The sequence below is a fragment of the Protopterus annectens genome, chromosome 10.part0 (assembly GCF_019279795.1).
Source record: "Protopterus annectens isolate FY-2018-M chromosome 10.part0, PAN1.0, whole genome shotgun sequence".
Taxonomy (NCBI): domain Eukaryota; kingdom Metazoa; phylum Chordata; order Ceratodontiformes; family Protopteridae; genus Protopterus; species Protopterus annectens.
In genome coordinates this window covers 689300194-689314354 of record NC_056744.1, presented here as the reverse complement: position 1 = coordinate 689314354, position 14161 = coordinate 689300194, and the positions used below count along the sequence as shown (strand labels likewise).

The following is a 14161-nucleotide window of genomic DNA, read 5'->3' as shown; positions in this document are numbered from 1 at the left end:
TTGTTTACTCCTCTGTTAGAGTCTACATAGGTCACTGTGATGTTGCTACATTTAGTTCCTAGTAAAGGAATATACTTTTTTCCCCATTGTTCTATCACACTACTATTAATTTTCTCCATCATCTGTATGTTATATCCCCTATTTGTGAATAAGGATGTAATAAACTCTATTTCCTTCAACATATCGGCATAATCTGATGTCATTCGAAGTGCCCTAATGCATTGTCTTTTAAATATATTTCTCTTAGTTTTGTTGGGATGACAGCTTTCGTATTCCAAATAGGAATTGGTGAAAGTTTCTTTCCTATATATGTTGGACTTGAACGTACTGTTTTCTTTACTAACTATGGTGTCCAAATATGGCACACCTATAATGTTAGTGGTGAAAGTAAATTTTAAATAGTCACTACTGTCATTTAAATAAATGATAAAGCTGTTGAATGAAGTCTCATCCCCTTCCCAGATGATGTAAATATCATCCAAAAAACGCGAATAGTATCTAATTCTTCCGTAGTATTCACTATTAAATATAGTCTTCTCTTCCCAGTTGAGCATAACTAAATTGGCATATATGGGGGCACATGCCGCCCCCATAGCTACGCCCTTAACTTGTCTGAAGATTTCGCCTTCATAAAATATATAATTATTATCCAAAACAATTGACATTAGTTCATTTATTAATTGGATTCTATCCCAGTCCATGTTGCCATGCCAAAAGATACTGTCACTAAACGCTTCTAAACCTTCAGTTTTAGGGATACAGGTGAAAAGATCTATAACGTCTATGGAAGCAAATAATAGGTTTTCATTCACTAAATAGGTGGGATATTTATTTAAAAATTCCCAGGAATCTTTTACCATATGTTCTACGTTGTTGTATATATGTTTTAGCATTGAGTCTATAGCCACCCCTAAAGGAAATGTTTTCGATTTGCTACCTGACACAATCGGTCTGAAGGGTGGGTCCATCACATTTTTATGTACCTTTGGTATACCCACCAAGGTAGCTAAAATGGGGTTTTCTACTTTAAGAAATTGGTATAACTCCTGAGTGATTCTATTGTCTAACTTGAACTCTTCCAAGTACAAGTCAATCCTCCTATAAGCAATATTCAGCTCATTTAAAGAAATAATCTCGTAATGGTTCAGGTCATGGAGAATATCATGTATCTTGCTGTTGTATTCCATACTGTCGTATACCACCACACCCCCTCCTTTGTCGGGTTTCATAATCCTAATGTTCTCACTAGTTCTTAACTCATCCAACACTTTTAGTTCCTCTATACTGAGATTCATCTTCCTTTTCAGCTTCTTGGAATGTTTATTTGTATAGTATATATCATGTGTGACTAATCTTTCGTATCTGCTTACATCCTTATTCATTACTGGCATAAAATTACTTTTGGCCTTGAGCACATTTTCAGCAGTGTCAATGTGATTTTCCATACTTGGTTTACTTTGATCTTTAAACATAATTGCTAAGTTTAACTTCCTGATGTATTTCTTAAAATCACATATACAATCAACAACTTTAAAATTTGTCACGGGTATAAATTTCATACCCTTCGAAAAAAGGCTAAAATGTGCCTTGTTAAGCTTCATGTTAGTATAATTAAATATCTGAAAGTTGCCATATCTATTAATAATGCCTTCTTGCTCAATAGATGTATCCTGCCTATTTAAATCTCTGCTACTGGATGATTTTACCAGTTTCTCTGTGTAGTGTATTCTTTTCTTCTCCAAGTCCCCCCCTTCATCCATTTGTTGTGTTCCTCCCTGCTGTAGTCTAAGTGAAAATTTTTCGAGTTGTTGTCCCTATCGAAATTGTCACCCCTAGTGTATCCCTCCTCTCTCATTTCCCTATATGGATGTTGATAGAGAGTCTTCCAAATGTAAACTCTCCCTGTGTTATATTGCTCAGTGTCTCTAATAATCTTTTTGTTTTTTCTTTCAAAAATCTTATCAGTTCTGTTTTTAGCTACTTCATACTGTCTATGATATAACTTCTCCCAATTGTGAAACATCAAATCACTTAAAATAATGTCATTCAGGTGTTCTATTTCATCAAGTTCTTTACACAGTTTGGCATCATTATATTTAATCAACATCTTCATATATTCAATGCCAAACCTATCAAACATTTTATTAAGATCTGTCCGAACTTCGTCTGTAGTATCTATACCCATAGGCACTTTAAAAAACGAAGTCCCATCAGTACAATGTTGCAATTAATGCAGTGCAGCAAATAAGCATTGTCCAATTTGATAGCATTAATAGTATTCAGTTTTTTGCCAAAGTCATTAATTAAGTCTTTTAACTTTATACATTTGATTAATACCAGTTTCTTTGTGTTTGTCAAAAGCACAGTCTCTATCCAAAAATTCTTTTAAAAAGTTTTCTTTACTTTTTTCTTTAACATTTTTATCCAAACTGTTTAATTTATTGGAAAATATTGTACCTCTGATGTCCTGTTCTTTTGTAGCAGCATTTGCATAAGTCCTCAAATTTTGACTGAATTTCGGTCTGGCTCCTGTCCTTCTTGCCTCCTTCGTAATGTTCCCAAAAGAAAAATCAAACGTAAACTCTGTTGGCATCATCCTGCTGTTTACCGGTTCAGTTAAATCCACAACGTTAGGTAAATCAATATTGTTAGTCATGCTGTGCCTGGAAATTTGCCCATTATGTATCTCTGGCGACGACGTTAAACTAAGTTCTTTCTGCCCCGTAAAGGTGTCCGCTTGTCTCCTAGCTTGCTTCCGACCAAAGCACTCCTCAAGGTTATCTCTTTCGTCAGAGCGAATGGAGTTGTGACTAGCCGGTGGTGGTTCCGCTTCACTATTTAACATCTCCACATTTCGCTGTACCAAACTGTTAACAAGAGTGAAAAGCTTAGTAAGCTCATCCCTCAACGAAGTTATTTCAGTGCGTAAACCCTATAGTTCGTCTTCTTTGGTGAGGGAGGCAGCTTCATTAGTTCCCTGGTCCATTCCTTACAACAACTGAAACAAACAGCGACGGTAACTAGATAGATCAACTGTGGCGAATATCAAATGCTGATCGCCAATGGACCACAGAGAATACTGATGGTAATAAAATGTGGACTTCTGGCAGTAAAAACAAAAAAAAGTTTATTGACGATAAAACAAACGTTAAGCGCTTTCACCCACGTATCGTGGGCTTCATCAGAACGAATAAACAGTACTGTCACTTGAGTTTAAATACATTCACTTGAATTCAAAAGCTCATTTTGGCGCCAAACTTTTAAATATTTGATTATGCCTTTAAAGCTATAGCGCAACATAACAAATGTACAGGCATCTATGCATCTAACAATCTCCATCCTGTACTTCGGTACTGTGTGTACCTGCTAAATAAAATATAATATGTCTAAAATACTAGGGAACCTTAAAAACTGTTAAAAATATAGAAATCTAAAACTAACATTACAATAAGTATGATGAAAGTCACATTAATATAAGAGTATCTAAATATATATGTAAATAACTAACTCTGAGAGAAAATTTTTTACTACATAGAAAGCTTAAGTAGACAACACCAAAAATATGTGTAAAAATTGTATAAAAACATATCAAAATAACAGTCATATATCCAATATAGGTTTCACTGAAATAAAGTCATTCATTCCAGGCGGTGTAGTAGCATCGGTCAAAATTTGCCAATAACATTCCCTGAACGTTAGTTTACCTTTAATATTACCACCCCTGGGGTTTGCCTTAACAGTTTCCAATATACAGAATCTAAACTCATGTTCTTCACCCTTAATCATAATATGTTTGGCCAAAGCATTCTTCTCATCTTTTTTCCTAATACTGTATAAATGTGCATATATCCTTTTTCTAAAATGTTGTTCTGTCTTTCCCATGTAGTATGAAGAACAAGCCAAACATTTAGCTAGATATACAATGAATTTGGTGTTACAATTTCCTTTTTTAGGGTGTATTCTAGTTCTGTTGTAATTCATTAACACAATGTCTTTTTCGTCAGTAATATATCTACATTGGTTACAAAAACCACATTTGTTGGTATATGTTAGATCATGTGTATCTCTTTGTTTAATTCCTTTTTCCAACAGATTTTTTAAGTTTTGTCCCATTCTGTATACAAAACTGGGTTTTGTTCCCAACAATTCTATCATTTCATCATTTATTAATAAAGTGTGCCAGTGCTTAGTCATGATGTCCTTAATTCTGTTACTGTAAGGGCCATATTCTACTATACAAGATCTACTGTACCTCGTTTTGTTTACTCCTCTGTTAGAGTCTACATAGGTCACTGTGATGTTGCTACATTTAGTTCCTAGTAAAGGAATATACTTTTTTCCCCATTGTTCTATCACACTACTATTAATTTTCTCCATCATCTGTATGTTATATCCCCTATTTGTGAATAAGGATGTAATAAACTCTATTTCCTTCAACATATCGGCATAATCTGATGTCATTCGAAGTGCCCTAATGCATTGTCCTTTAAATATATTTCTCTTAGTTTTGTTGGGATGACAGCTTTCGTAGTCTAAATAGGAATTGGTGAAAGTTTCTTTCCTATATATCTTGGACTTGAATGTACTGTTTTCTTTACTAACTATGGTGTCCAAATATGGCACACCTATAACGTTAGTGGTGAAAGTAAATTTTAAATAGTCACTACTGTCATTTAAATAAATGATAATGCTGTTGAATGAAGTCTCATCCCCTTCCCAGATGATGTAAATATCATCCAAAAAACGCGAATAGTATCTAATTCTTCCGTAGTATTCACTATTAAATATAGTCTTCTCTTCCCAGTTGAGCATAACTAAATTGGCGTATATGGGGGCACATGCCGCCCCCATAGCTACGCCCTTAACCTGTCTGAAGATTTTGCCTTCATAAAATATATAATTATTATCCAAAACAATTGACATTAGTTCATTTATTAATTGGATTCTATCCCAGTCCATGTTGCCATGCCGAAAGATACTGTCACTAAACGCTTCTAAACCTTCAGTTTTAGGGATACAGGTGAAAAGATCTATAACGTCTATGGAAGCAAATAATAGGTTTTCATTCACTAAATAAAATGAAATACATCAGGAAGTTAAACTTAGCAATTATGTTTAAAGATCAAAGTAAACCAAGTATGGAAAATCACATTGACACTGCTGAGAATGTGCTCAAGGCCAAAAGTGATTTTATGCCAGTAATGAATAAGGATGTAAGCAGATACGAAAGATTAGTCACACATGATACATACCATACAAATAAACATTCCAAGAAGTTGAAAAGGAAGATGAATCTCAGTATAGAGGAACTAAAAGTGTTGGATGAGTTAAGAACTAGTGAGAACATTAGGATTATGAAACCCGACAAAGGAGGGGGTGTGGTGGTATACGACAGTATGGAATACAACAGCAAGATACATGATATTCTAAATTACCTGAACCATTACGAGATTATTTCTTTAAATGAGCTGAATATTGCTTATAGGAGGATTGACTTGTACTTGGAAAAGTTCAAGTTAGACAATAGAATCACTCAGGAGTTATACCAATTTCTTAAAGTAGAACACCCCATTTTAGCTACCTTGGTGGGTATACCAAAGGTACATAAAAATGTGATGGACCCACCCTTCAGACCGATTGTGTCAGGTAGCAAATCGAAAACATTTCCTTTAGGGGTGGCTATAGACTCAATGCTAAAACATATATACAACAACGTAGAACATATGGTAAAAGATTCCTGGAAATTTTTAACTAAATATCCCACCTATTTACTGAATGAAAACATATTATTTGCTTCCATAGACGTTATAGATCTTTTCACCTGTATCCCTAAAACTGAAGGTTTAGAAGCATTTAGTGACAGTATCTTTCGGCATGGCAACATGGACTGGGATAGAATCCAATTAATAAATGAACTAATGTCAATTGTTTTGGATAATAATTATATATTTTATGAAGGCGAAATCTTCAGACAGGTTAAGGGCGTAGCTATGGGGGCGGCATGTGCATATACGCCAATTTAGTTATGCTCAACTGGGAAGAGAAGACTATATTTAATAGTGAATACTACAGAATAATTAGATACTATTCGCGTTTTTTGGATGATATTTACATCATCTGGGAAGGGGATGAGACTTCATTCAACAGCTTTATCATTTATTTAAATGACAGTAGTGACTATTTAAAATTTACTTTCATCACTAACGTTATAGGTGTGCCATATTTGGACACCATAGTTAGTAAAGAAAACAGTACGTTCAAGTCCAACATATATAGGAAAGAAACTTTCACCAATTCCTATTTGGACTACGAAAGCTGTCATCCCAACAAAACTAAGAGAAATATATTTAAAGGACAATGCATTAGGGCACTTCGAATGACATCAGATTATGCCGATATGTTGAAGGAAATAGAGTTTATTACATCCTTATTCACAAATAGGGGATATAACATACAGATGATGGAGAAAATTAATAGTAGTGTGATAGAACAGTGGGGAAAAAAGTATATTCCTTTACTAGGAACTAAATGTAGCAACATCACAGTGACCTATGTAGACTCTAACAGAGGAGTAAACAATACGAGGTACAGTAGATCTTGTATAGTAGAATATGGCCCTTACAGTAACAGAATTAAGGACATCATGACTAAGCACTGGCACACTTTATTAATAAATGATGAAATGATAGAATTGTTGGGAACAAAACCCAGTTTTGTATACAGAATGGGACAGAACTTAAAAAATCTGTTGGAAAAAGGAATTAAACAAAGAGATACACATGATCTAACATATACCAACAAATGTGGTTTTTGCAACCAATGTAGATATATTACTGACGAAAAAGACATTGTGTTAATGAATTACAACAGAACTAGAATACACCCTAAAAAAGGAAATTGTAACACCAAATTCATTGTATATCTAGCTAAATGTTTGGCGTGTTCTTCATACTACATAGGAAAGACAGAACAACATTTTAGAAAAAGGATATATGCACATTTATACAGTATTAGGAAAAAAGATGAGAAGAATGCTTTGGCCAAACATATTATGATTAAGGGTGAAGAACATGAGTTTAGATTCTGTATATTGGAAACTGTTAAGGCAAACCCCAGGGGTGGTAATATTAAAGGTAAACTAGCGTTCAGGGAATGTTATTGGCAAATTTTGACCGATGCTACTACACCGCCTGGACTGAATGACTTTATTTCAGTGAAACCTATATTGGATATATGACTGTTATATTTTGATATGTTTTTATACAATTTTTACACATATTTTTGGTGTTGTCTACTTAAGCTTTCTATGTAGTAAAAAATTTTCTCTCAGAGTTAGTTATTTACATATATATTTAGATACTCTTATATTAATGTGACTTTCATCATACTTATTGCAATGTTAGTTTTAGATTTCTACAGTTTTTAAGGTTCCCTAGTATTTTAGACATATTATTTAGTAGGTACATACAGTACCGAAGTACAGGATGGAGATTGTTAGATGCATTTATTATGTTGCGCTATAGCTTTAAAAGCATAATCAAATATTTAAAAGTTTGGCGCCAAAATGAGCTTTTGAATTCAAGTGTATGTATTTAAACCCAAGTGACAGTACTGTTTATTCGTTCTGATGAAGCCCACGATACGTGGGTGAAAGCGCTTAACGTTTGTTCTATCGTCAATAAACTTTTTTTGTTTTTACTGCCAGAAGTCCGCATTTTATTACCATCAGTATTCTCCGTGGTCCATTGGCGATCAGCATTTGATATTCGCCACAGTTGATCTATCTAGTTACCGTCGCTGTTTGTTTCAATTTTTGACTTTTGGTATAGCAGCTAAAGTGAAAATTTATAGGTCTTCAGTTTCCATTATGGTGCTAATTGCTCCCACTTCAGAATTCCATTAGAGTGCTAATTTTTTCCCCTTGGCTTCCATGAAAGATTGTAAAAGGTCTTTGACGGTACTTTTTTTATTAATAACTATGTATTTTCCCATTGAGATCTTTACTTTATGTTAGAGAAGTTGACTTTGCCACCCTTTTAGCTACCTGATATGGCAGATATTTATATCCTGGAAACCTCTTTTTCTGGTGGTCATCACTTCAGCTAGAAGAATTTCAGAGTTGCAGACTTTATGTGTGAGTTGTACTTATTTGGTATTCCATAAAGATGATGTTTCCATGAGGATTAATTTTCCTTCTCGTTCATGGTAGAAACTGTGTATGACATAAATCCGACTTTTAATCTACCTGTTTTCTTTTTTAATCACTCAAATCAGGATACATACTTATTACGGGTCTACTTCACCCTTTCGAAGGCCGACAATATCGAAGCTGGTATTGTCGGCACCAAAATGTTGAAAGCGAAAGTCATTGCGGGTGTAAACAGAAATCTCCGTAAGGGGAGATTTCCGTTTACTGCAATGTAGTGCGATCTCGGAGTTGGTATATTTAAGTAGCGGGGGTGTGGGGGTGCAGGGGGGAATAGCGTAATTTGTGTTGTGTGTGGGTGTTTTTTTTTTTGTGTGTGTTCGATGTTCGTGGGTTTTGACATTTTCATGTCGATTATTACGCTGTCGACAGTTTGAGTTTTTAACAGCGTAATATAAAAGCCTTATTACAGTGCATCAATGTTCATGGGCAGCTAAGGTCTTATCTTGACAGAATAAAGTCTGTTAGACAGGATTCTCAATTTTTTCTGTCCTTCTCTAAAATAGAATTTAGATGCCAGTGTCTTCAAAACTGACCATGTCAAAATGTGCCCAGTTTTGTCATTAGAAATATAACAAACCTTTGTCATCTAAGCCAAGGACTTACTGTACACAAGCCTTTTCTACCTATCAAACTTAATGCATCATTGGATGATATCTCTGCTGCTGTTGCTGCTGTGTGGGCATCACTGAATTCTTTTGTAGGACACTAATATGCTTGATGTGATTTCACTGTCCAGGAACCATTCAATAAGATAAGCTTGCAACACTAATTAAGTTGATGAAGGTGGATCTGCTTACCTATTTACCACAGTGGTAGATCTGGACTGGCGGTTCTATCTTCATCAACATATCTGTATTCCTTCCCCCTGCCTATTCCTGAAGGGCCTGGAGGATAATAATTAGTGTTTGACTTTTGGCTTTATAGTGATATTGTTTTTTTAATAGTTAATTTTACCCTGCTTTCAAGCGGACTTTCAGTGATCTGGAGAGGGGGCCCTAATTTAGATAGGTAAAATGGAAAGCGTAGCCTTGGAATGTTTTAGGTGGCATACTGTCATGCCTGTCTTCTGTCATTTAGTCCAGATATTTTATTATGTTAACTATAATTTTCATTATGTTGATTTTTGCTTTGCTTTGCAAAGAACTTCAGTATGTAGTCTTCTGTATAGTCACTTTATGACCATACCAAAAAATTACTTTCTGCACAAGGGGAAGCAGTGTTGGCAATGTTTGTTCACATATTGTCTTAGAACAATAAGAAAACAGTAGGTTTATTCTGAACTAGAAGTAGGGTAAGAAGCTTTATTCTACTTCTTGCTTATTTTTTCTGTAATAATAAATACACTTGCCTGATTAGATCATAGCTGGACCTTACCTATTTAGAAAAGAAAAAAATAGATGGTCATTATGACAGAGTTCTGAAGATTATGTTTTTACAGTGACTAAAATAAACAGCTTGAACACTAAAGTGAAACTAGTGTGTTCAGAAAGTGTTGCAGATTTTCATTTGTTTAACCTGTGAAATACCAAGTTTTTTCTCAAAGCTGTGCATGTGACAAAGTGGTCACTTACCCCGTTTCTATTTAGGTTCATAGGTAAGTGCTTAAGGGCCCCAAAGGTGAGAATCATATCCTGTACTGTGTGTTTGTGAGGCAAACACTTTATCTGTTGTGCCATTCTTGATGTTGATCTTGGATTACAAATTGTTTTAACCTTGTGAAGTTGCAGGTTCTGACAGACTTTCATTTATCTCCGCTGCTTTTGCATTATTCTTGTCTAGTTCTTTTCTTGCTGGATTAACTTGCCTGAAGTGTAGCTAATACAGAACGCTGACATAAGTATCGTATAGCCCAAAGTGCATGATGCAGGGCAGTAATATTGATAACCATTTGGGCTACTACCAGCTTCATATTCACATTTCTGTACAAAAGCTTTGTTTGAAATACCCATCTTCTGTATTTCACATTCATTTATTTTGTCTTTCTGATTATGAAACATTTTGACTTTTGTAACTTGCTTAAAAGATTCATGCACAATATTTTGCAGAATAGGAACATAGCTTATTTACTGAAGATGTTAATAATGTTTCATATCTGCTGCAGTAAATGATACAGTTTCTGTTGGGTACATAACCATAATGCAGGCTAAACAGTCTCATTAGTCCAGTTTTGTTTTTCAGGTTCCAAATTAAAAACTCAGAAAGATGACTCTTTGCTCTGTACGTCAGTTAGGAAACTGCTTCAGACAGAATTATTGCACCACACTGAACAAATGTATTAGCACATGTAGTGCGTACAGCATGTCTTCAAAGTCTCATTATGGGATGTGGAGGAACCACATAATACAACACCAGAGGACGCTGAACTCTGAGAGCATCCCTGACAGGTTTTCTTTCATGACCATCCCCACTAAACTGTCTTACAACAATGGGAATCAAAAGCAGAGAGCAACTGAGTTTGTCAGACACATCCAAGGCAATTGTACTTCTAAGAATGAGAGCTCTTCTGGGCCTCATTTGTTGTTTTCTAAGCTTTTGATGGAAGAAATGGCATTTTCGGAATGCAGGTCATACTCTTTTCAGCTACCTCAAAATGTGTTCATTACTAGAAGAGCTTGTGAGTGCAGCAGGAACTTTCACACATCCTCGCGTTCCCTTGCATTTCCTACTCCTTTACTCTTCTTGATTCTAAAACCAGTCAAAAAACTGACAGCAGTCATTCTTGGCAGGTAAGATGTTATCATAAATCTGAACTTGAAAAGTAATGTCTTTGTGTTGTACTGCTGTGCTGAATTGGGAGATGCTGACTTACTGTGTATTCAAGGGAATTTTTGAAAGGTGTGGATTTCTGTTTCCCCATTAACATTTAATGAGAAAGGAACCAAAATGACCTCCTCTGGTTTAGCAGTTGCCAGAGGCAAGTGGTACATAAACAGGTGGATAATGTGATAATGCTGAGCAAGTTATAATCCCACTTAGTAAAACAGACTAGCAACCTCAAATGGAATCATCTAGGAGACTGCATTCTGGACAATAAGGATTCTAAACCACAAGGTCCAGGCCACTCATCAAGCTTACTCTTCTTATGACTTCATTAGGGCTTGTCTCAAACTGAAGGTCATTTTGTTCTAAAGTATTGCTGCTGTAACTTTAAAAAATCTTCTTTGTGAACACTGTTTAACTCAGTGTTACCTGTGCCAGCGGCATAGACTGATAAAGCACTGACTATGGCCCAGATTGACCTCAGTTTGATTAGTAGCTTGGTCTCTTGGAGGCAGGTAGGGAATGATGTGAAGTGGATTGGCATGAGTGCACTCACTCGGGACACACTTGGGTGGTCCGATTTCCATGACAGAGACTGAGAAAACAACTGCTTGGTGCTGCCTAAAGGGTGGTGGGGTATCCTGCTGGAACCAGCCTCTTGATGTGCGGGTCGATTCAGTTCCTGACCTGTTTTGCATGACCCAGCCTCAGGATTTTTCTGGGCACATGCAGGGCATAGAGTTAGGAGAAGAAACACCTGGAATCAGTATGACGCTGCCATAGGGTCCTCAATCTACTCACCATCTCTGGACATGGGTTGGGAGTAGTATTTCAGTATTGTTATGTGGTGCTTGATTACATGTCTGAGCTGAATGGGTCATAAAACTAATGCTTGGGTAAAAGAGCAAATGGCCCACATGGCTACAGTGAGCACATAACCTAGGGAGAGGATGGGAAGTACTAGTCAAAATCATTTATGTGTAGACAGTTATAAGAACAAACAAGAAAATGCAAATAATGTGGACCCCCCTCCAGTTAGCAATATGCTGCTAAGTACAGAATTTTGAAAGAACATTTTATTTTGTTGGAAAAGAGCTACATTCATCACTTAGCTGTTGATTTCAAATTAGTAGTACTTGCATGCATAGTGTGTTACCTGTATGCTAAGTTGGTTATGGTTTTGAAGTTACAAGAACAGGTACCACTGTCTGTGTACCTGAACATCCTGAACCCCTCATGTTCATTGTGCAGTAGTCATGCTAGATGAGGGCTTTGTTACTAGCTTCCATGAGTGATGTAATGCCAATGGCTACCCTGATTCTTTTGAGGCCAGCACTCTCATAGGCTTCTCCAGTCTCCATGTGATTGCTCCATGGGAATGAACTCCTGGGCATGCACCCTGTCAGAAAAGAGTTGAGGCTGCAATTTGTGTCCCTCCACCCTTCCCTCATGCCAGCTCCAAAAGACCTGTGAGCCACTGTTTGAACTTTAGTCACCTGGATAATAGTCAGGCCTTTGTCCTTCTATGGCTTTGGAGATGGCTGGAACAAAGAAGTTTTGGGTTAGTCATACTTAATGGGGAGAATTCAGAAAGGCTCATCAGGAAGGTTTCTGCATAATAGATTCATAGGTTCATAGAAGGTTACTATGCTAATGGCTGTAGAGCTCTTACAAGCCGAGCCATATTTATCCCGAGTTGCCTAAATTGTCAGTAGTTGGGTGAGTAAAGTTCACAGACTTAAGGGTCTATGGTAGTTAATACTGACTTCCTGTGTTCAGGAGGGACATGAGTGCCACCCCAGGAATGAATTTGCGGTCACCCATCCATTGATCTAGGTTGTGTTTGAAGAAGGTCAAGGAGGTGCTCTGTTTCACATGAACTGGAAACTTGTTCCAGAGAAGTGGCAATCTCTGGGAGATGTATCTATCTCTCCGGCATAATCTGGTCAAGTCAGAGGTTAGGTTAAGTTTCCTGGAGTGAGTGACTCTCATGCAGTTTGATTTACGAATGTGTAGCATTTCCATCAGGGCCAGGTCAGAGACTGCCGTGTAAGCCAGGCACAGGTCACCCCTTAACAATCTGTAGCAGACAGAATATGGTGACAGAGCTTTCAGTCTTTCAGTGTAAGACTTATTTTGTGTACCCTGTAATTTCTTGTTGAGAAATCTCTGTGGTGTCTTCAGTTGGTGCAGGTGTCTGGTGAGGTACATGCAAAAGGGAGCATTGTACACAATTATTTGTCTGATGAGGGCCAAGTATAATGGAATTATAACATCCTTAGATCTAGATGTGATACATTTACTTATAAGATGTGCCACATAGAAGGATATCTGTACTACTGTGGATACATTGTGGTCAAAGTTCAGGGTGCCATCAACCTGAGTACTCAATTACATACCACTGGGTCTACACTTGGGGGGTGCTGTCTGTAATGTAATTAGCAGAGATGTCAACTTTTCCAAAGGGAATAATGGTGCATTTTTTGCATTTAGCTTTAATCCATGGCTTTGGCACCAACCATTTGTTTGTGTTAATCTGTCTGCAGTATATTAACATTGTTGGGGGAACTTGGTGATTGCTCCCTGTTTGCAGTTGTCAGCAAACGTGGTCAGCTAAAGGATTTCCAAGAAATAAATTCCGAACAGTAAGGGGCCCAGCACAGAAATCTGTGGAACACCACTGGTGTCTGGTCTTTTGCTAGAGGTGAAATTACACACTTTTTCCAATCTGGTAATATAGGGGTTAATTCCTAATTGTGAGAGTTTCTTTGTAATACCTGAGTGGGAGATTGTGTCAAATGCCTTGGCTAGGTCAAGATAGGTGGTATGCATTGTCTTTCCCTCAACCAGGGCCTTGGTGAATTTCTCGAAGAAGTCACCCATGTTTAACATGCATGATCTACTTTTAATGAATCTGAACTGTGTTTGGTCCAGAGTTTGAAGATTACCTATGTCTTTGTTAATAAGGTCCATAATGATTCTTTCCATGGCCTTGCAGATGAGGCCAGTCAAGTTTATGGCACTATAATTCCCAAGGTTGACTGATGCTCCCCTTCTGTGCAGAGGGATTACTGTTGCTGTCCTCCATTCTGCCAGAATATAGTCATTTAGCAGGCTGTGGTTAAATGGGGATCCAGGTTGGTGTTATAGGTCATATATTAAGTTGTTTAAAAGGCAAGCTGGGATGTTGCC

At 36.8% G+C, this 14161-nt stretch overlaps 1 protein-coding gene across 2 annotated transcripts in view; it reads left to right on the top strand.

Moving 5' to 3' along the window:
- The window catches only part of OMA1 (OMA1 zinc metallopeptidase), a 629416-nt gene that overhangs the window by 189300 nt on the left and 425955 nt on the right, over window positions 1-14161 (top strand). For both annotated transcript variants that reach the window (XM_044085522.1, XM_044085523.1), the window contains one exon: window positions 10388-10935. In XM_044085522.1, the coding sequence (XP_043941457.1) occupies window positions 10412-10935 (524 nt within the window). In that variant the 5' untranslated portion in view covers window positions 10388-10411. The remainder of the gene's footprint in view (window positions 1-10387; window positions 10936-14161) is intronic.